At 45.8% G+C, this 26,100-nt stretch overlaps 2 protein-coding genes across 4 annotated transcripts in view; one reads left to right on the top strand and one right to left on the bottom strand.

The window, feature by feature from the left end:
- gpd2 (glycerol-3-phosphate dehydrogenase 2 (mitochondrial)) overlaps positions 1 to 13,347 on the bottom strand; it is a 29,158-nt gene extending 15,811 nt beyond the window's left edge. For both annotated transcript variants that reach the window (XR_013132886.1, XM_077015530.1), the window contains exons 1-6: positions 13,243 to 13,347; positions 10,420 to 10,524; positions 6,161 to 6,332; positions 5,427 to 5,551; positions 5,044 to 5,141; positions 2,943 to 3,106 (exon numbers count right to left, since the gene is read on the bottom strand). Coding sequence is in view for 1 of the 2 variants with exons in the window: in XM_077015530.1 (XP_076871645.1) it covers positions 2,943 to 3,106; positions 5,044 to 5,141; positions 5,427 to 5,551; positions 6,161 to 6,332; positions 10,420 to 10,518 (658 nt within the window). In the remaining variant the exon portion in view is untranslated. The remainder of the gene's footprint in view (positions 1 to 2,942; positions 3,107 to 5,043; positions 5,142 to 5,426; positions 5,552 to 6,160; positions 6,333 to 10,419; positions 10,525 to 13,242) is intronic.
- Positions 13,348 to 15,110: 1,763 nt separating this feature from the next.
- nr4a2b (nuclear receptor subfamily 4, group A, member 2b) lies at positions 15,111 to 19,640 on the top strand. 2 transcript variants are annotated; one of them, XM_077015529.1, is made up of 8 exons: positions 15,111 to 15,267; positions 15,564 to 15,652; positions 15,830 to 16,695; positions 17,298 to 17,427; positions 17,608 to 17,768; positions 17,976 to 18,178; positions 18,311 to 18,489; positions 18,617 to 19,640. In XM_077015529.1, exons 3-8 carry the CDS (start codon positions 15,832 to 15,834, stop codon positions 18,871 to 18,873), a joined length of 1,794 nt encoding a protein of 597 aa, XP_076871644.1. In that variant the 5' UTR covers positions 15,111 to 15,267; positions 15,564 to 15,652; positions 15,830 to 15,831; the 3' UTR covers positions 18,874 to 19,640. The 2 variants fall into 2 exon arrangements, with proteins under 2 accessions (XP_076871644.1, XP_076871643.1); XM_077015528.1 differs by having other exon boundaries at positions 17,976 to 18,489.
- Positions 19,641 to 26,100: the final 6,460 nt, after the last annotated feature.

Here is a 26,100-nt window from a genome sequence, read left to right as displayed (position 1 = left end):
AATGTCACGGGCGTGATTGTTCCAGATTGAATAATTGGAGAGAAAAGCTGGCTGACAACGCAGAGGAAGGAGGGATTGGGGGGTCGGAAGTGGCGGATGTGTGGGGACAAACGAATAAACCGCGTCCCTAAACTGTCATTACAGCACCCGATTCAGGACTCTCACTCTCACACGCTCAACGGTCATTACACACACACACACACACACACACACACACACACACACACACACACACACACAAACAGCTTCAAAGTGTCGGAGCACACACACGATGACCAGCAGCGGAGCGGAGAGTGTGGCACCCTGACGTTCACCCCTCCCCCCTGGGGTGACGTCTTCATCTGACAGAGCGCTGCTCACACAGACCATGTCCCCCCCAGCAGTAGAGTAGGGCTGGGGCCCGGGGGCAGGGGCCCAAAGGGGGGGGGCAAGTGGTGTGTGAGCCAAATGCAGCATGACAGGCAGCCCTTGCAGGTAAAGAGGAGGAGGAGGAGGAGGAAGAGGAGGAAGAGGGGGGGGAGGAAGAGGAGGGGGGGGCCTTCCGGCTGACAGACACGGGACCATGAACAAAAGAGAACAGACTGTAGACACGCCAGTGAACCAGTGACATATGGAGGCTGTGTGTAGTGGCAGCTAGATACAAACACACACACACACACACACACACACACACACACACACATATGCAAGCACACACACAAACGCTCACACACACACAAACACACACACACACACGCTCTCTCTCTCACACACACACACACACACACACACACACACACACACACACACACACACACACACACTCGCACCCACACACACCCACACATACACACACCCACACTCGCACCCACACACACACACACACACTCACACACGAACATACACTCACATGCACACGCACACACAGACACACATGAGCACATACATGAACACATATACACACACACATACACATACACAAACACACACACTCTCACATACACGAAGACACACACACAGACACCACTCACATGCAAATATACACAAACACACACTCACGTGCACATATACATGAACACACGAGCTTTTGGGGACCACAAATTGGAGATTACAAATTATATAATAATATAAAAAGTGCCAAATGACCACCATGTTAACAAACCCATCAATAACGGGGTTAGAAATTATCGGGAAAGAAGTTCAATTTAATCCACACATCCCTGCTCTGCTGTACCATTAGAAAGAGATCAGAGCAGTAGGGATGGAGACCTACACCTCACTGTCATAGTACACCACGGCCCCCACCAACCTACACCTCACCGTCATAGTACACCATGGCCCCCACCAATCTACACCTCACCGTCATAGTACACCACGGCCCCGACCAACCTACACCTCACCGTCATAGTACACCATGGACCCCACCAATCTACACCTCACCGTCATAGTGCACCACGGCCCCCACCAACCTACACCTCACCGTCATAGTACACCATGGCCCCCACCAATCTACACCTCACCGTCATAGTACACCACGGCCCCCACCAACCTACACCTCACCGTCATAGTACACCACGGCCCACACCAACCTACACCTCAACGTCATAGTACACCACGGACCCCACCAACCTACACCCAGAGCCGGAGTGGCTAATCGGGAGATTCGGGAGGATTCCCGATGGGCCGGCTCATGTCAATCTCTAGTTTGGGCCGATTAGGAGGGAAAAATTATTTTGGGCCGGATTTGGACATGAAACTCCCGGGCTGAAAAAGGGGTCCACTCCGGCCCTGCCTACACCTCACCGTCATAGTACACCACGGCCCCCACCAATCTACACCTCACCGTCATATTACTCCACGACCCCCATCAACCTACACCTCAACGTCATAGTACACCACGGCCCACACCAACATACACCTCACCGTCATAGTACACCACGGCCCCCACCAACCTACACCTCAACGTCATAGTACACCACGGCCCCCACCAATCTACACCTCACCGTCATAGTACACCACGGACCCCACCAACCTACACCTCACCGTCATAGTGCACCACGGCCCCCACCAACCTACACCTCACCGTCATAGTACACCACGGCCCCCACCAACCTACACCTCAACGTCATAGTACACCACGGCCCCCACCAACCTACACCTCACCGTCATAGTACACCACGGCCCCCACCAATCTACACCTCACCATCATAGTACACCACGACCCCCACCAACCTATACCTCACCGTCATAGTACACCACGGCCCCCACCAACCTACACCTCACCGTCATAGTACACCACAGCCCCCACCAACCTACACCTCAACGTCATAGTACACCACGGCCCCCACCAACCTACACCTCACCGTCATAGTACACCATGGCCCCCACCAACCTACACCTCACCGTCATAGTACACCACGGCCCCCACCAACCTACACCTCAACGTCAGAGTACACCATGGTCCCCACCAACCTACACCTCACCGTCATAGTGCACCACGGCCCCCACCAACCTACACCTCAACGTCATTGTACACCACGGCCCCCACCAACCTACACCTCACCGTCATAGTACACCACGGCCCCCACCAATCTACACCTCACCATCATAGTACACCACGACCCCCACCAACCTATACCTCACCGTCATAGTACACCACGGCCCCCACCAACCTACACCTCAACGTCATAGTACACCACGGCCCCCACCAACCTACACCTCAACGTCATAGTACACCACGGCCCCCACCAACCTACACCTCAACGTCATAGTACACCACAGACCCCACCAACCTACACCTCACCGTCATAGTACACCACGGCCCCCACCAACCTACACCTCACCGTCATAGTGCACCACGGCCCCCACCAACCTACACCTCACCGTCATAGTACACCACGGCCCCCACCAACCTACACCTCACCGTCATAGTACACCACCGCCCACACCAACCTATACCTCACCGTCATAGTAAACCACGGCCCCCACCAGCTTGTCCTTCTTCAGCATGGGGAAGAGCTCCAGTGCTCTGCTCTTACTCAACACGTAGCTGCTCTTCAGACAGTGTGAACCCGCCACCAGGTCATACATCTTTATTCCAGCCCAATAATACGGGAGCTGCCACCACCTGCACACACGCACACACACACACACACACACACACACACACACACACACACACACACACACACAAACAAACAAATATGTCTCATATGCAGGGAGACAAAAGTCAAGAGCTTGTTGTAATGGAGCACATGCGTCTCTATGCAGCTTCAGAGAGAACAGGAGACAAGTCCCTGGACACTAGGATTAGGGTCTAACCCTAACACTAACCCTAACCCAGGAGACATGTCCCTGGACACTAGGATTAGGGTCTAACCCTAACACTAACCCTAACCCAGGAGACATGTCCCTGGACACTAGGATTAGGGTCTAACCCTAACCCCAACCCTAACCCAGGAGACATGTCCCTGGACACTAGGATTCATTTAGAACAGGAGTGGCCAACCCGCGGCTCGCGAGCCGCATGAGGCTCGTTGCCTGGTTTCATGCGGCTCCCCAGCCGGTCCGCTCTCACCTGCACTAACGGGGCGACACACTGCTACATTTTCGTGGTGCGCGGTGTGTTTACAAGCCTAGCGAGCCGCTATTACTTTTAAAACCGGCGTAGTGGAAAACACGCATTTGACTGTTTTCACAGCAAATAAATTGCACTGGCTCTTGGTCTATTACGGGTTGGCCACCCCTGATTTAGAGGAAATATTTCTGTATAGAAAATGGTGAGATTTCAACTGAATTAAGACAGTCAGTGATATCAATTAATGAATTAATACATGTATTAATGTTCAACACTGAGTTGGCATACCATACTGTACAATGCATGACATCACTTGCATACTTCATACTGATTGGTTGATTTTTGGTTGATTTTTATCTAGTTTTCAACATTTACACCAGGGTTAGGATTTAGGGTTTTCCAACAGGAAAGTGAATACAAAAACATGAGTAACTCCAAAAACTCCAAGTTTTTGACCCATTTTGGCTCAGACACACAGGACCTCTTGGTTCAGATTTCAGAGTGTCTGACTGAACAGTGATGCGATCTTGAGGTCTCTGTGTCTCGACATGGCTCACACTGTTTTAAATATCATAGCAAAGTCTAAATGCCAGGAGTAATTAGAGATGGTGGTGGTGGGGGGGGGGGGGGGGGGGGGGGGCCTCCCTCAGCCCCACCAAACTCCGTGGAGCTGGAGCGGGGAAGATGGAGACGGTCAGGGGAACCACAACCCTATCACTCAGGGTGCCAGGAGGGGCCGCCTGCCATTTCAGTGAACTTATCACTTCATATCAAAAAAGAAATACTGTACATCAACTGTGTGACCCATTAGAACACACACACACACACACACACACACACACACACACACACACACACACACACACACACACACAGGTTCTCTTGTACTTTCCTTCTGATTTTAAGATCTTATTTGAATCATCTCTGGTCCAAAAACAGAAAGTTTGCTAGCTGCTCATGAGCCTTTGTGAGGAATCCTCTCTCTACAGCTAATAACAACATATTTAGAGCCACAGGTCACCTCAGCCGGCCCACATCTTTTGTGAGTCTTCATCTTTTGTCTTTACACACAGACCCAGATGCAACATGCCACTCAACCAAGTTGACATTTATTGGCTAGATATTTTAATGGCAGCCCCCAGGAACTCCCCAACAGTCCTGATTTGTTTTTTGTCAAAACCCAACTTACTAGCTGTAAGTTGGACCCTTTTGAGTCTTGGTCCTCCCAAGGTTTCCCCAACATCATAGGGAGTTTTTCCTTGCCACTATCGCCCCTGACTTGCTCATTGGGGATCTGGACCCATACGATTGTAAAGCTGCTTTGTGACAACATGTGTTGTAAAAATTGCTATATAAATAAATTTGAAATAGTAATGGATAAATGTTACTATCGGGTCCACAATTTGAGATTGAAGCTGTGGACGGCCTGAGGGTTCCTGAAGACTGGCCTGCTCTGCACGAGACACCTGTCAACAAATCACTCTTACTTATAAACAGGGAGCATGATGGGTAATGGGGCGGACAGGTGCGGTGCGATGGCCAGCAGGTTAGCGCGCTCGTGGAGGGCCTCTTTCACCATCATGTACTACAGAACAGGAAACAAACACACCCAACAACCAGATCTTAAACTAGTTTTCAGTATGGCAGTAAAGCAGAGATACTACATGCATCTGTGATTGCTAATGGGGTTTTCAGCATTGGTTATCTATGACTACAGTAGTCCAGCATTTTTTCTGCCTTTTAAACATTTTCTTCATATGCTGTTTTTCTCTGCCTCCATCGTATATATGTACAAAATGCCAGAAGGACCACGCAGCGCTGCAATCACTCTTAAAGTGAGGGCAAACAGCTGGAGATGGGGACACTTCACCTGCTCATAATCTAGGTTCATGACAGCCTTCTGCAGGTAGCGCACTCCGCCGTGAATAAGCTTGGTGCTTCTGCTGCTGGTGCCCGATGAGAAATCGCTCCTCTCGACCAGGGCGGTCTTCAGATCTGAGAGGGAGAGGAGGGAGAGGAGGAAGAGGAGGGAGAGGAGGAAGAGGAGAGGGCGACAGGAGAGCCGGCAGGAAATGGATTAAACGCGGCGCTGGCATTTCCAGCCACCGCCGAACCAAATATTTATACTGCGTTTGGTGTCATTTTCGCACGGATTTCTGTAATATGCATGAGGACAGAAAGATCAGAGTCTTGCATATTGCGTTTGGGCAGCTCTGTCTGTATATTGCTGCCTGCATAGAGCAAAGTGACAGTGAAAGGATATTCTTGCCCAAGATCACCTGGAAAGTAAGGTAAACTGTAATACTTTCATACAAACTTTGAAGCAACTACCCAAATATCCCAGTAAATGGTATAAGACAAGAAAAGTTGAGAACTAAAATGCTTATTACTGCTTATTATTGTTTATTATTGCTAAGTACTAAAATCTTGCATGACTGAAAAAATAAAAGCTCCAAGTGTTCAAAACAACAAACATATGTGCAATTAAACCACATAATCTTTCATCTACATTCTAAAGACTGAACACCACGATGGCACAGAGGAAACTGCCCCAATGGACAGACACACAGCATGAAAAGCCACAAAAAACAAGGCGGGGCTTACTGCGGGTGACTGCATCTAGAGCACATCCTGCTCCAGTGGCTCCGCCTCCCACGACCAGGACGTCGAACTCGGCCGTGTTCTTGAACGCGTCGAGCTGGTCCTGCCGGCTCGGCAGCTGGTCCTCAAACAGCGGCTCCTCTTGGCCTTCTGCCTCCATGCAGGCCAAACGGGCCTGATCGGGTTCACATACAGGGACGTATCAGGCCTGAACTATGTGTGTGCTTTGTAGCTGCTGGAAAGTTCACACGCAGACTGCACAACTGAAAGACTGTCAGAATGCGACAATAACATACTACGGGAGGGACTGGATGATATTGGACAAAGTATCGTATTGCGATACAACATGCTGCAATTGTTGTGATAAAAATGGGCCAGCTTTGTGTTTGTTTTTTTAAAACCAAAAGAACCACAGAGCAGTCATCTGAAACATCTTCTGATCTTCAGATGCTCATGGCACACAATCAAAACTTTAGTTATTGGCCAGATGGATCTACTACAGCTTATGATATCAGTACTGCAAAGACCAATGTTGCAGTACTGACCAACAATCAATCTTTTGTGCAGTGCTAACCGCAGGTGGTCAGATGTTATCTCCACACCAAAATCAAGCTACAGATGAATTAAAGTTTGAAAATTAGATTGAATTAAAGCAAGTTGTCATGCCAAGATTTTGTCGAAATGCTCCATATCAAGTTAGTGCCCAATTTAGCTGGGTTCTCCACACAGAATGAGGTTTATGTACGGGATTATTGTATTAGTCCCCAGATGAACAGCATCATTTTGAGCAATGGAATGAATTAATCTTCCATGTCCATTTTCACCAAATAGTTCATTTAATGTGACCTTGGCACTTAATAGCTGATTTAACTGATTTAGCTGAGAGTACTATGGAGAGCCATTCGTTTGCATCTTGGGAGTGTAAGTAGCACAATCAACCTCTGCTGGTTCTGTGGAAAACCAGCTAAAATGAAGGGAACTGTACCCCTGGGAAAAGATGATCAAGCAAAGAATGATACCTCAAATGGGAGATCTGAAAAGGTTGTACGTGTAAGAAAGTTTAGTCTGATTTAAAAGGGCTCTTTCTGCTGGCATAATGGGAATGTGTTGTTATGTACAGCTCTCTATATGATTAGAACTAAAAAAAGGCCTAGAAGATGTTTGTCAGTGGATGAATAAAGGCTGTGAAATGCTAGTGCACATGTTCAAAAACACACATGCATTTCTCCTGGCTTAGTACAGGATCATCAGGCCTCTTAGGCACACTGCCGTCCTCTGATTGGCTGCGCTGGGCATCTCTAATGCAGAGGAGTGGAAGGATAGCCAGTACCAGACCTCCTCTCTCAGACACACAGACCTCCTCTCTCAGACACACAGACCTCCACTCTCACACACACAGACCTCCTCTCTCAGACACACAGACCTTCATTCTCAGACACACAGACCTCCACTCTCAGACACACAGACCTTCACTCTCAGATGCACAGACCTCCGCTCTCAGATGCAGACCTCCACTCTCAGACGCACAGACCTCCGCTCTCAGATGCAGACCTCCGCTCTCAGATGCACAGACCTCTGCTCAGACACACAGACCTCCTCTATCAGATGCACAGACCTCCTCTCTCAGACACACAGACCTCTTTTCTCAGACGCACAGACCTCCACTCTCAGACTCAGACCTCCACTCTCAGACTCACAGACCTTCACTCTCAGACTCAGACCTCCACTCTCAGACACACAGACCTTCACTCTCAGACTCAGACCTTCACTCTCAGATGCACAGACCTTCACTCTCAGACTCAGACCTTCACTCTCAGACACACAGACCTTCACTCTTAGACACACAGACCTCCTCTAAGCTGTGAAAGTCCAGTGTTTTGATTTCTACACAATAAAGCATGAATGGCAGTAAATGAGAGAGGGACACTTCACACGTCCTCCGTCAGGAGACAAAACCTCAAATTCAAGTTAAAAAGGACAAAAGAAATAAGGGCAGGGGCGACATTGCAGATTTTAGTCATAATGAAATGCTTGATTCATTTTGTTGTTAGCATTCGGCCTAAATGATTACATCAATCTGCCCCCAAAGTCTGTGGGGTCGATTTGACTTGCAAATGACCAAATGAGCCTAGACATTTGCAATTTAGACAGTAACAGCATGTAAAAACAGGATTCAATAATTAGTGTCTATTTCCAAGGACGGACATATTATTTAAAACATCCACAGACAATTAAGAGAGAGGCTGTCCTGCAATCACAACAAGTGAAAAGAGGCAATAGTGAATTACATGCAAATACACAATCGACCACCGCAGTGCACTGATCTGCCAGGTAGCCAGTGTGACAGTGCCCTCTTCATAGAACACACACACACACACACACACACACACACACACACACACACACACACGTGCGCATACACGCACTCACCAAATTAACATCACAATTTCAAAGATTAGAGACTGACACGTGCATGATTACAGAATAATTTTGGAAAATCAGCTTTCTTCTTCTCCTCCGACTTCAGCTTACCCATTTAGGCTTCATTGGTGTAACACAGGAGGTAGATGAACGAATAAATGAATGAAGGAGAAGATAAACAGCAGAACAAAAGTCAGTGAGAAGTTCTGGAGGGGAAGATGTGTGGTTGTGATGCAAAGCTCAGTGACTTAAACCAGCACCTGAGTATAAACACACCTTTATGCATGTGACTGCTTAGTGCAGAGCTACAATTACATATTACAGAGAATTACATATAAGATATGTATATATATCTATTAGTCCATCTAGAAAAAATATAAAACTATATAATTTCATATACTCATATTTATCTGAATATAATTCAGATGTAAATATGATTTAAAAGGGATGAAAATGTGGAAATAAAGCAGTGCAACCAGCATAAACATAACAAACAACTCATTTAAACAACTCAAATAACAAACAACTAATTTAAACAACTCAAATAACAAACGACTTAATTAAAAGACTCAAATAACAAACAACTCATTTAAACAACTCAAAAAACCGACATCTCAATTATACAACTCAACAAACAACAAACTCATTTAATTTGGCAACAAACAAACAAAGTCATGTATCACAATGGCATTTTCTTTCTGCTCAGATAATTCTTCATTTCTCTTTCTGCTCAGGTAATTTCTCAGCTCCACATTCCTGTCACCACTATGAAGTTCAGAGTATTTTGGGCTCCCGGAGAGAAAGGCTGCATAGCAGAGTCTCTGCTGCCCAGGAGAAAGGGCAGAGGACACAGCAGAAGCCCCCAGACTCACAGCACAGGCCTAGATGGAACGTCGCCTTTCCTCTACGCCTGCATGTCATCTCCAGTGTTCCTGAAACACGCTGTCTCGCGCCATTACCTAACCGCGCTCTGTCCACATTAACGATGCGTCTCCTTGGCAACCGCATCCTTAAGAGGCCGTAATTCTCACCCTCCCTGGAGTTTAAGCCGGAGTCGAACACTACAGAAACAGGATAATGGCCAAAATGGGTTTCTGGCGGATTTGAATAGATGATGAGGGAAAATCAGAACCCCCCACTGCTCTTCAAGAGTTTGTGTGGGTTCGTTTTTTTTCCCCATCTCTCCTTCGCTTCTTTCTCAAGGCCTTGTTGATTATCTTAATCTACTTGACCTTAAGTTATTTAGTATAACATCCAAACAAGCTGTGTCCTGGCCCCCCAGGGCCCTCCCCAGTCTAAACACAGGTAGACTGTGATGAGTGGCACTGTGGCCAGCCACATGAATGGGGATGAGATTCTTCATGATTTCACATTCAAGTGAGGTCCTTTAAACAATTTGTGCATTAGTGTTCAAGTACCATATCCCTTTGGCAAACACAGGCTGATGCTCCGGCAGTAGTGTGTGCTCGTACTGAATGAGAAGAGTGTGTTTGTGAGGATGGTCTCTGTTGTTCCAGTCTCACACTCAAATCAAACAGACTCCTTAAAGCAGTCCTGGATTATTGTCCGTTTATTCCTGGTTTGTTAACCATTAATTATCATAAAGATGGACTGAGTAATGTTAATAACATGTAGCCAGGTTGCTGTTGCATGTAAACTCACCGTCTGCTAAACCCTGAAACATGTTACATAAGACACTGGGGGAAGTTTCTAGAGCAGGATCATACCCGCCCAAACATCTGCTAACCTGAGAAGGTTGTCACGGTGTGGATGACTCTGCATAGACGTAAGAGGGAAGTACAAGATGTCTGGTCCTAGCAAGCAACCTGAAATTCGCTTACCTGATTCCTCCTGTATTCGAAGAATTGTGATAGGCCAAAGGCTGTAGCTATGGCCCCGCCCCCAATGACGGTCCCCTTTACTGCCTTTCGGAATGCCATTGGTCCCTGTAAAACATAAATGTCTGTGTTTGTGCTAGTGCATTCATATTTGAATAATTCAACATTCTGTTCTCAGCGCTGTTGTCTTGATTTCGTTCATAACCCAGCTTTATCAAAGGTTCCTATATGTGTGTGTGTGTGTGTATATATATACATATACTCACAAACACACGCACACACACACACACACACACACACACACACACACTCACACGTATACACACACACACACACACACGCACGCACGCACACACACACACACACACACACACACACACACACACACACACACACACACACACACACACACACACACACATCTTGTGCCACTAGGTCAGGGAAGAGTTCACAAGTCCAAGCATTTGCCACTGATCAAAGGATCTGCCAGTAACCCTAAACGTTTGACCCTGTTGACACGTCCCAGTTCACATCCCAGTTCACGTCCCTGTTCACGTCCCAGTCAAGGCCGACGTTGCCACACACATGTTGCTGACACCTGCTTTGCTTCACAGCTCCATCTGAGACCATGTGGATGCAACATGGGCTGTTTGTGGCCAACCACGTGCAGGACAGCAACAAACATGACATCATCCTGCTGTCTGGCACTGGAGCACTGGAGCACTGGAGCACTGGAGCACTGGAGCACTGGAGCACTGGAGCACTGGAGCACTGCCATTCCACATACAGTACTGGCAAAACACACAGAGACCACGGACCAACAGAGCGGACACCACACCCACCACACCACACCACACTCACCACATCACACCCACCATACCCACCACACCATACCACACCACACCCACCACACCACACCACACCACACCCAACACACCACACCACACCCACCACACCCACCACACCACACCCACCACACCACACTCACCACATCACACCCACCACACCCACCACACACACCACACCACACCCACCACACCACACCACTCACCACATCACACCCACCACACCATACCACACCACACCCACCACACCCACCACACACACCACACCACACTCACCACATCACACCCACCACACCCACCACACACACCACACCACACCCACCACACCACACCCACCACACCACACCCACCACACCACACTCACATCACACCCACCACACCACACCCACCACACCCAACACACCACACCACACCCATCACACCACACTCACCACATCACACCCACCACACCACACCCACCACACCACACTCACCACATCACACCCACCACACCATACCACACCATACCCAACACACCACACCACACTCACCACATCACACCCACCACACACACCACACCCACCACACCATACCACATCACACCCACCACACCATACCACACCACACCCACACCATACAATACCACACCACACCCAACACACCACATCCACCACACCACACTCACCACATCACACCCACCACACCACACCCACCATACCACACCACACCCACCACACCACACCCACCACATCACACCCACCACACCACACTCACCACATCACACCCACCACACCATACCACACCACACCCAACACACCACATCACACCCACCACACCATACCACACCACACCCACCACACCACACCCACACCATACAATACCACACCACACCCACCACACCACACTCACCACATCACACCCACCACACACACCACACTCACCACATCACACCCACCACACCATACCACACCCCACCCACCATACCACACCACACCCACCACACCACACAACACCACACCCACCACACCACACCCACCACACCACACCACACCATACCACACCCACCACACCACACCACACCACACCCACCACACCACACCACACTCACCACATCACACCCACCACACCACACTCACCACACCACACCCACCACACCCCACCACACCCCACCACACCACACCACACCCCACCACACCACACCACACCACACCCATGCAATCTGCTTTTGTTATGGTCACATTGCTTTTACAGATTTGTAATCCATTTTATTTGAGCAGTATAACAAACATACATTTGGTCTCCCTGCCAGTTTCTTTTATATGACATGAGAGGTCAAAGTAACTTCCCATTACACATTACAAGTCCGTGTGTGCTTTACAGTGTAACAGGATGTAATAACATTTAAAAAAAATCAATATATTTACAGCATAAAAAAACAAACATATTTTAAAAGGTTTCTGTTAACAGTTTGCGTAAAGAATAGTCTTGAATATAGAGCGTCCATGAAAGAGAAACCAGCATCCTCTTTCTTTAGCATTGCGTAAATCTGTAAGAATACTGGCGTTGCTGTTATATAATAGTGTTTCTTTCTCTGGGCTGGATTTTTAAGTTTTTAAGTTCTAAGCTTTTCAAACGCAGCCAGGACATTACGCCTCTTGAATCTAGCGGACTACAAACCTGTGCATCTCTCTGAATGTTAACATCACAACTTACCGCTAACCTTTAATTGCTTGACCATTTCAGAACACAGACATGATGTTGTGGACGAACCAGCAAAGCGATTCACTAAATAAACACCTCGAATTTATAAGAGGACGTTGTGTCCACTAGGACTGTCCACTATGTCCACTAGGACTGTCCACTATGTCCACTGGGACTGGGCAAAGCGAACAAGGGGGCTCGCTGTCTCAGCCTTTTGAAGTATGGAAAATGGCGTTGTAGTGAATATCTTGGCGGTAAGAAGATGAGTAATAGCTTAATGCTTAATCAAATTTGTACTTACTATTTGTTGTAGTGCTGGAAATAACAGTGAGGTAACTACATAGAAGTAGAAATACCGGCGTTACTACGGCGGTGTTCACAACGTTCCTTATCCAGGAAGTAGTCCGATATCATGGGTAGGGCTTGACAGACAAGACTATGTACAAATCAGATGATGGCATCCACAGTCTTGCCCAATTGTGTTTCAAGAGGGCGGGATTAATATTCTTATCACTCTGGGCGTAACTGGACTCATACAGGTATTTTACGATGCTATCAGCGATGACTTTGATAACTGCTCTGTAGTTTAGTATAAATATTGTAGGCTGCATTATATGTACAAACTAGACGCCTATCTGCATGTTACCACAAATTAAATGAACAGAGCCATTCACAATTAATCATCAGGAATTAGTTAATGAAAACTGTTTCCATACTTAAATTATTAAACTACCACACAAACTACTAAAGCGTGACTGTTTTTTTTCCGGAGTGTCATCAAAATTAGTCCACGAGAGGGTTTTATTAGCTAAATATTTGTTGTACATCACAACACAACAGGATGTCACGTGTACGAGGCTAATTTGCTTGACTTAACACGTTTTAAAGCACTGGATGCAATGCACCCATTTTAGTCACCTTTCTGTTTTCAGATGGGAACCATGCGCGGTTTGGGGACGGGTTCAGGTGGCAGAACCCTGAAGTTTTAGGGGATCGCGCGTCATGGGCTGCAGCTCGTGACGTAGCCATGACGCACTTGGTCATCTCTCCAACAAACGTCGCCTCTGTCACTCCGGGATTCCCTCCTCACAATGGAAAGTCTTCAGCGTGAGGACTGGGCCTCGAATCAGATTAACCACATCCTAAATTACAGAAACTTTCCCAAAACGTGATACAAGGCAAAAGAGACGAACCGTCACTGAATTGTATTGTGGTAGGCAAATTGGATAGATACGATTCCCTACAAAGAATGACGACATTTCACATTTTACACGTGTATCCATTATACTACTTTGGAAAACGAAATCTAAATGAAGCTCATTTGATTAGAATACACACACACACACACACACACACACACACACACACACACACACACACACACACACACACACACACACACAAATTTGTAACAAACCCAACTCAAAGCCTTGAATTTTGAAACTATTACGATTTTTTATAGCATGTATGTGTTAAGACAGACCGAGCTAACGGAACTTCCCAAACAGATATAGATGAAGTAATCTTGGAAGAAATATGCACTGTTAATAACAGCTTTATTTAATTTTTGACAATAGACAAGTGTCGGTACAATTGATAAGAATTGGCTTTTATCTTGTTCGAGTTTACCTTGACGTAAACATTTAACAAGGCGAGTCTCAGAATTCTGACAAAGTAAATTGCTTAAAAACCCCAATGTAAAGTTTTTACTCAGTGTGTATTCACAGAGTAGACTAATTTTGCATGGGATAATTAGTCTTTCGTGGGGTTATTACGTATTAGCACAGCTATATTATTATAATACCTTGCCGCTAAAATATTATATGTTATATAAAAATCCCAAACTGTAGCTCTACAGTAACAAAAATGTAAGCTTCATCAGTGTAATGCCTATATAAGACAGGCTTATTTAGTTGCACAGGCATTAGTATAGCTCTGAAGACATGCTCCCTGCTGTACGTAGCGAGGAACGAGCAACCACTAAAATCACTAGTAATGCACGGTGGAAACAACTGCTCTGCCAGTACACAACACAATATGCAAACGCTATCTGTGCAGCGCACAGAACGGCCCCTCTGTCCGCTGCTGTAGTGAGCGTCAAGGCTGACGCAGATGACGTCTGGCGTTTTGGCACGTGGGCAGTGGCATTCTGAGCCCATAAACAAAGGCACATTGCGCTCGAGCGCTCATTTAGAGCCGCGGTAGGGAAGCGCGCGAGGAGCAGAGCTGGTTGGTGCAATTTATTCCATCTGTTAGACAAGTGGGGCTTGAAACCGCAGAATCTTCATGGACGGATTAACTACGGTGCTTGCGTTTGAACACTGAGGTAAGGGAAGCATATTAGATTGTAAAGCTGTTTTTACTTACCCTGTTTACTTACCATGAATGTGATGTGTTGAAGGATGAATTTGAATATGCTCTTTAATTCACCACACACTTTCTAGTTCCAACCTGGCTGGATGAGTAGTTATATTCATGGATTCGTCACTTTAAAATTCAAGTTTTAATCCTTCATGAATGTACAAGACGTGAACTAAAGTTGGAGCAGTAAAAGCTAAATTTTCACTTGCGAAAACGTCTCGTGTTAAGAGTTCGTGGTGACTTGTTTTTAATCCGCCACAGCGAAACGAAGACGGGAGACGGGGTGTTGGAAACCGCCCAAACGCCAACTGCAGCGATTCTACCAAAACCAAGCAAGCAGGTGTTTGGAGGTAAATTGAAAAACTTTGTTGCAATAAACATTCCGTCTGTGGTAACTGGTTATCACGCAGATCAAGAAGTGATGTGGGAAAACAACGAATTTTAGACTACATAAATGTTATTAAGCTTTTGATTAAAAAAAAGGGGGGTTTGCTCTTTGTTTTCACTGTGATTTTCTGACTTTGCAGCCATGCCCTGCGTGCAGCCTCAGTATGGAACCTCACCGCCTGGAGCCAGCCCTGCTTGTCAGAGTTACAACTACAGCACTTCGGGAGACTACAGCTGCGACTTCCTAACGCCAGAGTTTGTGAAGTTTAGCATGGACCTGACCAACGCAGAAATCGCTGCCGCCTCTTCCCTCCCCAGTTTTAGCACCTTTGTGGACAATAACAGTCCAAGCTACGACGTGAAACCGCCCTGCCTCTACCAGATGTCTCACACCGCGGATCACCTCTCCGTGAAAGTGGAGGACATGTCCATGAGCAGCTTCCATCAACAGCCTCACCCACCGCACCAAGCCGAGGAGGGAATATCCCATACCGGCCCTGTGTACTATAAACCCTCCCCTACAAACCTAAGCGCGTCGCCGAGTTTCCCCGCGGCTCCGCCTCACGCGTGGGACGACACGGGACCGCTGCACAGTTTTCACCAGAACTACTTGGCTACTTCTCACGCGATAGACCAGCAGCGGAAGAGCGCCATGTCCCGACTGTTCTCGTTCAAGCAGTCCCCCCCCAGCACGCCCATGACGAGCTGTCAGATGCGCTTCGACGGATCTCTCCACGTGTCCACAAACCCGGAGAGTCCGGGTGCTCACCGGGCTTTGGAGAACCACAGCTTTGCGGTACCGGGAGCACTACGGAAACAGCACGGAGTGGGATTCCCCCACCCTCTCCATATGGGTCACGGACACCCGTTGATCGAGGGCCAGGTGGGCTCTCCGTCGTCCAGGGGTTCCCCTTCCAGCGAAGGACTGTGTGCGGTCTGCGGCGACAACGCAGCCTGTCAGCACTACGGTGTTCGCACGTGCGAGGGCTGCAAGGGCTTTTTTAAGGTATGCTTAAAGTTTTCATTAAAGTATTTTCATGTTAAATGTGATCTAAAATAATCTACCTATAATATCTCTTTTTTTCTAAATGCAATATCCATGAGGTCGAATAAGGTGTATGAGAAATGTGGGAAAAGCAGCAGTGTAATATTAGTCCACAGTGACCTCCATTGCTTTTTTTCTATTAATGTGAACCAATACGCACCTGGGGACAGCTATGTTCATCTCTGACAATAGGGATTTCGTGTCAGATTAAATTGGTTTGGACAGGGAGCTGTGTTTCGCTTAACCGAGCGGAACTCCCAGCGGTGAAATTAAGACGGCCCTTTATTTCGGCACAGTGATAGGATAATCGCACTAATCCGACAGGAGAGGTCGGGGAGTCAGTGCCGGGGGACCCCAAATTATGACAGCCCACGGTTCAGTATTTACCGAATGTCTGCCCTACCCTGCCCTTGAATGTATTACACAGCTTTGCTTTGGAGACTAGAGGCAGGAGATCAGATGCTCCTTCTCTTGGTCAATTATGAAACTGCACACTGTAATTTCAGAGTGCTTCTGCGCCATGTTTTATTAAACTCTGATTGGAATTATGCGTATTTCCGTAGCGCACAGTGCAGAAAAACGCCAAATATGTTTGCCTTGCCAACAAGAACTGCCCTGTCGATAAAAGGCGAAGAAACCGATGCCAGTACTGTCGTTTTCAGAAGTGTCTAGTCGTGGGGATGGTCAAAGAAGGTACACACACGTTTCAGCGGCATTTCACTTGAACTGTTGAATTATTTTTATCTTTCAATGTGTCAAAAAATATCCCTAAAACATTTCCGGCTATTGGCAGTCTGATGGCCGGTGCAATAAAAGCAACAGGAATGTTTTTAATGTATTTACTTGCAATAAGAGGTTCGGTCTATTTTACAGTCGTAAGAACAGACAGTTTAAAAGGCCGACGAGGTCGGCTCCCATCCAAACCGAAGAACCCACAGGACTTCTCCGGCTCCTTGTCGCCCGCCAGTGTCCTCAGCGCGCTGGTGAGAGCGCACATGGACTCCAACCCCTCCACGCGCCTGGATTACTCCAAAGTGAGTAGGAAGTGTCCATGTGAGACAGTGTTGGGCATACATGACGTTAAGATTGTTAATATCTTCATTTGAGTTGTTTCCAAAGTGTTAGTGCATAACTTTTGACGAGTAGCTACTGCTTCCGATTGGCTTTTTCGTTTTCTAAGACCCAATTATTTGTTTACTTTGAACGGAGGATTTAGTACTCCAACAGCTCAAACCTTTCAGTTTCAGGCAAATCCGGAATACCACGGTGCCGAAGACGAAACGGTTCATATCCAGCAGTTTTACGACATTCTTACGGGGTCTATGAACATCATTCGAGGCTGGGCAGAAAAAATACCGGGCTTCACGGACCTCCCGAAATGCGACCAGGATCTTCTCTTTGAGACGGCGTTTCTGGAGCTTTTCGTGTTGCGCTTGGCCTACAGGTCAATACAGGACGGTCCTGTTTACGCTGCTCAGCAGTGTTTTACGCAAAACGTGTTAATGTGTAGGTTAATTAGTACACAACGCTTAAGATTATATCGCGAAATGTTGATCACTTTGGTCTTTCCGTTTAGATCGAACCTAGTGGAAGACAAGCTGGTGTTTTGCAACGGTGTGGTTCTTCATAAGCTCCAGTGTGTCCGCGCCTTCGGGGAGTGGATTGATTCCATCGTGGAGTTCTCCGCAAACTTTCAAAGCATGAACATAGACATCTCGTCCTTCTCTTGTGTAGCTGCCCTCACTTTAGTTACAGGTGACACAGAAATTACGCCTCCTCGACTTTTGACTTCGTCAAAGACTCATCAAGTCTCAAAGACTCGTCAAAGACAAATAAGAGTTCATTCCATTCATCTAATTTAACTGTGCTTTTACTTCCACAGAGAGACACGGTCTTAAAGAACCCAAGAAGATGGAGGAACTGCAAAACAAAGTTTTAAACTGCTTGAAGGATCACGTGGTCTGCGCGGGCAGTGGTCTGAACTGCCAAAATCATTTGTCCAAACTACTAGGAAAGCTGCCCGAACTGCGCACCTTGTGCACGCGGGGACTTCAGCGCCTCTTTTATCTGAAACTCGAGGATCTAGTCCCAACGCCTGCCATCATCGAGAAACTGTTTCACGACACTTTGCCCTTCTGAACACAGGGTCTGCTACCGAACCGTGCTCTTTCCGGTGGAGTTTTAAAGCGACCACGAAGCAGCATCACATGCACGCGAGCGGTCGGAGGGGACAGCGTGGACTAAAGACATCTTCAAGACGAGACAGGAATAAAACAAACAAACAACACCTTCTATCTAAGAATTGTTTTGGGGAAAGGCACAACTATGACTACTGTTAATAGTTTATTATTTGATTAACTATAACATTTATTTCAAGTGCGGTTAAAATGTATTTGTACTGTTACGTCACATATTCATATTTGCATAAAGAACGTGTATATACAGAAACGTCCTGCATACAAGCTATGGACACAAGAACATTTATCTCATAACCTGTTGCGGAGTTAATATGGTGATGGGGCCCGAGACTGAGTGGCAGGTGGGTCAGGAAAGTGAAGATCAAACACTGACAAAAAGAAGACATTATAGGCTTACCTTTGTTGTGTTTATGACTTAATATTGTACCAAACCTCGCTGTTACTTTTAAGATATTTGTTATATTTTTTACAGGTCGCGAAATATGCATGGGATTGATGAGCTATGTTCTCTGGCACTTTGTAATTTCATATTGAAATAACGGTTCTGAGTTTTATGTGCGTATAATTTTAGTTCCATAACATTATGACAACTCAATCCGATCCATTGTTTTTTTAATAATGTCACTTCTTTTGCAACACATTCAGTGTTTGTCATAAAGGTACCCGGTATGAATCTAATGCTTTGCAAAATAAATTCGTGAAGCAAGACTCCTTTGCGCTTTAAGAAGAAAAATAATGCTTTAAAAAAATTAGTATTTTATATTTGTGCGGGGCATCGTGCAAAATAATTCAGATATAAGTCATATTTCATTTTGCAGACACCCGTTGTAGATTATGGTCAGTAACTTAAAAACTAACAAATGGATATCTTTTTAAAAATTATTTATATTAGGCCTACCTATAGTTAATAGGCCTAAAATTTATTTATTCAAATGTGTCATCAAGGATTAAACACGACGGTAAAAAGAAATTAAATGAGAAAATAAATGCCAAATAGCTTTAAATGTTTTACCTATAACTTTGAATATATTAACGCCCGGTTTTCATCCACACAAAGAATCGTAGCGTGAAGAATAATTATTACAAGGCGAAACTTATTGTTAACTCCTAATTATTGAACTTCTATTCATTTAAGTATGTTGGCTCCTTGTTTTTTTTTAAATATACTTTGTTTGATGTGAAACATTTGTTCGAAGGTTCAAATGTAGCACAGCAGATAATAATTATTATTATTTAAAGTAGCTTTTAATTATGTAGTGCCTCGAACTACTTTCGAACGGATACTTTAAAAGTGGTATAAGTAGTGAATAATATTGATTACAATGCAGTATGTAACAGTACACACCAAACTCACGAAGCACCGTCTCTTATTGCAGTCTGCACTTTTACAAAGGTCACAGCATGTTAGAAGCCTGTTACCGAACAGCTGAAATAACAAAACACCGCCTGTAAGCGGCAGACTGAAAAACCGCTCAAATGAGGTGGTGGAGCACATACACAGATACACAGGACGGCCAACCCGATGGAGTGATCCCACTGTAGCGCCTACATTACGGTTAAAACTCAGAGGACGGGGAGGTCAGAGGACTAAAACTTACAACAAAGCACATGGGTTAGAGAGCACAGGACCGTCGGGGATTGTCCCCTTCCGGTAAAGAGGGGACGTTTCTTCTGTCTTTCGCTTTCCTCGGTGATGGGTTCCGTATGGACAGGCGTTGACTCAAGACAGCAGAAAGGAGAACTTCACAGTGGAAACAGGAGCGTAATGCTGTCTCTATGAAACTTTACATGGTAACAGAGGAAACCGCGGATCAGGCATGAAAGTCACTATATGACGTTTTATTGAAATCGTGATCTACAGCGGATCAAAGCATGTAATCCAATTAATGTTTGCTAAATAAATCATGATCATTCTCACAAACTGCCTTTGATCCGTGATTTGATTTTTCCATCTGGGCATTTACAATATACATACAAGTGATTTAGTTATAGCAACAAAAATCAATATATTCGTCTTTTTATTCTGCATTCATCGTATTACAGTCCGTATTTGCAACAAAAGGACCTTTTTCATCAGTAGAACTATTATATCTGATAAGGTCAGGGACAGAACCGTCTGAAATCGGAGTGGTTGTTAATAATGGTGCTTACATCCCTTTCTTCCCAAAACAAGTTAGTACAATCGCTCTTTTAATATCTCACATCACTCTCTTTCCCTGTCTGGCCCCCGTCTACCTCTCTGTCGTTCTCTCTCTCTCTGTCTTCCTGCAGGTGTCAGTACTCTATCCATGTATGTGACATCTCCTCCTCCATCGCTGGGAATATGAAATATTGATTTATGTTCAGAAAAGGGCCCTTATAAAAACGATCACATCCACGTACGGGATTAATGTGGCCCAGATCAATACACGTCCTGTTCCTCAACGCTTTAGACTGTCACCAACGGTACAATGCAAAAATAAAGAGATCAATATTATCTAAGAAATGTCAAATTCATTATAATTATGAGGCTGAAGGACCGGTGGAGGAAGAGTCTCGTGGGAGGGGTGTGCAGGTCTTTCTCAAGAAGCGCACGCGAGCATGTGTGCGCGCGCATGCCATACCGCACACGCAGATAAATTAGGGCGTCTCTGTTCATTCAAGGGACAGAGTGAACGTTTCAACATGTGGGTTGCATACCAAAAGTGAAGTTTGAAGCACCCCCAGCTGGGTTGTGTGGTCTCCGAGCTGGACCGGGGAAGGTGGTATTTACTGCACACTCACCTCGCGTTCTGTTGCGTTAACGCTCGGTCTTCATCCACTACTGAATCAGTGAAACGTCTGATTTTCACAAAGTAATTGTGCGATCAAGTAGACAGAGGATGCAGACCCTGAATTAGATCTCTTAACAGATACTGAGTAGAATATCTGGTCAATAAGGGCTAACACGCAGGTTTAGTAAATGTCATAGAGGGGTAATCTGCTTTTAAACATCAAAGCATTGTTTAAAACTTTTTAGATTCGAATCTTTTTAAAAGATTTAGAAAATGTATCGCTTATTAACAGACTGTTAGTCTAAAAATTGATTTTTTAATGTATGGGTGAGAAATTAGATGAGTTAGAAGTTCTGTGTGAGCAGAAATCCGCATTTAGGCTGAATGAAAAAGATTAAGAATCTGCCTTCTGCTGGATGGCACGTGTAAATATACATTCACACGCACACGCACACACACACACACGCACACACACACACGCACGCACACACACACACACAAATTCTCTCTCCCTCACACACATATACACACACACACGCACACGCGCGCACACACACACACACAAATTCTCTCTCCCTCACACACATATACACATACACAAAACCTAATGGAGTCTTCTGAAATATTCTAATCGTTATATATATGATGATACAATATTGTTCATAGATCATGATTTTCATGATGTCACACCAGGAATTTTTAGACTGATAAGAGTTCCTTTTGAATTTCCTGGAAATTACTTACCAGGAAGTGTTACCAGGAATTATTATTTACAATTGACAGCATTTTCATAGTATTTAATTAACATATGGTAAACTGTATAATGTGACATACACTAAACAAACAAGATCAAAATGACGAAGTAACCATCCTTTCGTTGTGTCATTAATGTATTTCAGACCCTTGGTTTCCCACAATGCTTCTGGAAGCCAAGCCCTCATAGACACTAATTTGCATATGACCTTTAATTCAAATGTCTGGAAAGATTGAACGGTGCAGGCTGGTGCTGTTATTTCGTGGAGGGGGGGGGGGCACTAGTACCACCCCCACCACCTACTCCAACCCCACCACCTACCCCACCCCCACCCCTTTTTAAATCGAACCTGGTTTAAATTTATACCCACCCCCCTTTTTTTTAATCGAATGATCGACTATCGATTAACGTTTTTATCCTGTTACATTGGAAATGGCCCATTATTACTTACTTCTTTCTCTTTGTTATTAGTCTATCTGATAAATTGCATACTAATGAGCATATGAATATTGTGTTTGTGTTTATGTTAGTGTTTGCGCTTCTCTCAGAGACACATCACGTTTATGCTCGTGGTTGTCTTCATTAGTCCAGATCTTACATCAAAACGATATGACGGTCACTGTAGATATGATTGACTGTTTTTATGGGTGTATTAGTGTACTGGCCCTGAATATGCCAGGAATGCAGCGTCTTGCCAGGGTACTGAAGGTCCATATGGGTCATTCGCTTTGAGTGTGCAAATATCAGGGCATTTCATCCTAAAACCTGCTGCAATGTATTTTAATAGAGAGGAACTGACACTGACTCTTGGGACACATATGTGAAAACTGGCCCCAGCATTCAGATTAAATATTTAATCCTTTCATTTCAATGTGCTTGCGCACTTCAGAGATTATACATAGAGATTACATCATAAGATACAAAGCATTAAGTAACCAAAAGAGACCAACACAGCACTGGAATCAGAGACATTAAACATTAGTAAAAAAAAATCTCAATTGGAATGTTTAATTTTGCTGTGTGTATCTGACTACAGATGTGATTTTGCTGTGTGTGTGTGTGTGTGTGCATCTGACTACAGATGTGATTTTGTGTGTGTGTGTGTGTCTGTGTATCTGACGACTACAGATGTGATTGTGTGTGTGTGTGTGTATCTCATGACTACAGATGTGATTGTGTGTGTGTGTATTTGACTACAGATGTAATTTTGCTGTGGGTGTGTGTGTGTGTATCTCAGTACAGTATGTGCCTGTCTGCATTTGTAAACACAGTGGCAGCTAAAGAAGCACAACCTTCTACTACACCACCTTCTACTGCACAACCTACTACTACACAACCTACTACTACACAACCTACTACTGCACCACCTACTACTACACAAACTTCTACTGCGCAACCTTCTACTACACCACGTACTACTGCACCACCTACTACTACACAACTTTCTACTGCACCACCTTCTACTGCGCAACCTTCTACTACACCACGTACTACTACACAACCTTCTACTACACAACCTTCTACTGCACAACCTACTACTACACAACCTTCTACTGCACCACCTTCTACTACACAACTTTCTACTACACCACCTTCTACTACACAACTTTCTACTACACCACCTTCTACTGCACCACCTTCTACTCCACCACGTACTACTACACAACCTTCTACTGCGTTTTACTCACTGGACTGAGCGTGTGCGAATCCTCATTCTTGCTCTCGCATGTCCCGCCTCTTCACTGACCCTTTACGTTATTATTGGATGGGTCTTTCAGAGAGCCCACCCACCTCCTTTTTCATTTGCCACCCATATGACCGCAGGGGCAGTTAATGGTCCTTTCACTCGAGAAATGAATCAGCTTATGCCACACACAAATATCCATCCCATAATTCATGCAGGGAGGAGGTAGATGGTGAATGTGCTATTACCATGGATACATACAGATGAAATATGGGCAAGTGGAGGCTGTTAATTACTCTTCAAGAAATTAAATGGTGGAATGAAGCTGTGAAATGTGAGTGGAATTTAAGTGGTCACGTTTTATTATAAGGTCATCTTTGTTAATAAGACTGCCAGCTGTAAACAAACAATTGACCCCTGAGACAAGGAAGCTGACGACTGACAAAGCACGATGCTAGAAAGCTCTGCCATTTTACACACCGTGGGGTTTGTGGACGTCTCCTTGTGTTAACGTGTGTTCTCTTGTGAGCCGTCTCCTCTGCTGTCTGAGGAGTACAGGCCTTTGCACTTGAGTGTCTGCGAAGTCAGTCCTGATTGGTCCTCATCGAAGTTCAGGCAGGGAATAACCAATAAGCTGCCCCAGTGAGTCCATTTGGGCTAGGTGGGAGGAGGGGTGTGGCTGCTTCTGGCAAATCCTCCATGCTAGTGTACATCAAGACTTGACCCACCAGGAAACTATAAAGAACAAAGTGTGGCCCCAACGGCCGGTGTTACCGGCCAGAGCTCCGAAAAAAGGAATCCAGATCACAATGAGCAACGTCTGCTGCTTCAACCAAACAAGGCCTCACAGCAAAACATGAAAAAACGAAGACGTCCGGGCCTTTAGAGGACAGGAGAACACAGGAGCCCACTGAGATGCAAATGAAATCCCAGCACTGCACCTCTGTGCTCCGGCGTGCAGCTGGGCCCACACCTCGCCCCGGGACCTGCTCCCACACCCAGGGTTACGGGACATTGGACTCCCACCTGGAGGCCGCACGGCTCTCTGCGTGGGTCTCCGCGGGGTGCGACGGCTGGGCTCCGTGTTGCAGGTATGAGGCCCTTTCCCGAATGGTGACACCATTAGCCCGGGGAGTGTGTGCATGCCAAATCTGTCATCTCCCCTGCAAGGGTTTATTTTGTACTAGTGTGAGATTTGGACATCGTTTCTAAAGCCTAGCAGATTATGAGATAAAGCAGACACCCCCCTACCCCTCCCACCCCTCCAGGCCTGGATCGTGGTGGCCTACCAGAGGCTTTGGATTGGACAGTGAAACCTATTAACTCCCCCTACATACTCCCCAAGCACTCTCTCTATTCAATTAACTTCCACCAGAGGGTGCTGCTAATTACCTTAATTACATCATTAACGATGCGAGACTCAAAAGACGGCAAACTGATTTGTTCACAGCACCTTCCTTAAAAATGAGGTTGTGGTGGGAATGCTGTACCATTACTTTAGCTCCTAGATGCAATAGTGAGATGTGATTTTGCTTTTGCTTCTGACTGTGGCTCGGAAGGCCGGCGGTGTGGACAACTGTTCCAGGCTGGAGATACAGACTAGTGCGTCTCTCCTTCGCTGTGGACGCACTCCCCTGCTCTCTACTCCTCCACTCCAGACTCGTTCAGAACGATTGATCGTGTGATTCGGGTATTCCTGACGATCCCTGTGCATGAAGCTGCCTTCACATCGAGCCATTAATAAGAGATCCGAGTCGTCTGGGGGAAAATACATGATCTCTTTAATAAGCGTCAGGATGACAAGCAGATTGAAAATTACACTGAGCTTTTCAGCAGTGTGTTGGTCCTGTAAGTTTGGTCAGTTTGGCCAATTGAACAGGGCACAAAGCCAACCGGGAGGAAGAAGCAGGTAACTGTATCTGATGAGGATGAGTGAAGCAACCGAATGCTCTTGATTCAGGAGCGAGTGAAGCAACC

Source organism: Brachyhypopomus gauderio, chromosome 8, assembly GCF_052324685.1.
Source record: "Brachyhypopomus gauderio isolate BG-103 chromosome 8, BGAUD_0.2, whole genome shotgun sequence".
In the NCBI taxonomy this organism is placed as follows: Eukaryota; Metazoa; Chordata; class Actinopteri; order Gymnotiformes; family Hypopomidae; genus Brachyhypopomus; species Brachyhypopomus gauderio.
The sequence above is the reverse complement of the archived record's forward strand: the minus strand, read 5'-3'. Positions and strand labels throughout refer to the sequence as shown.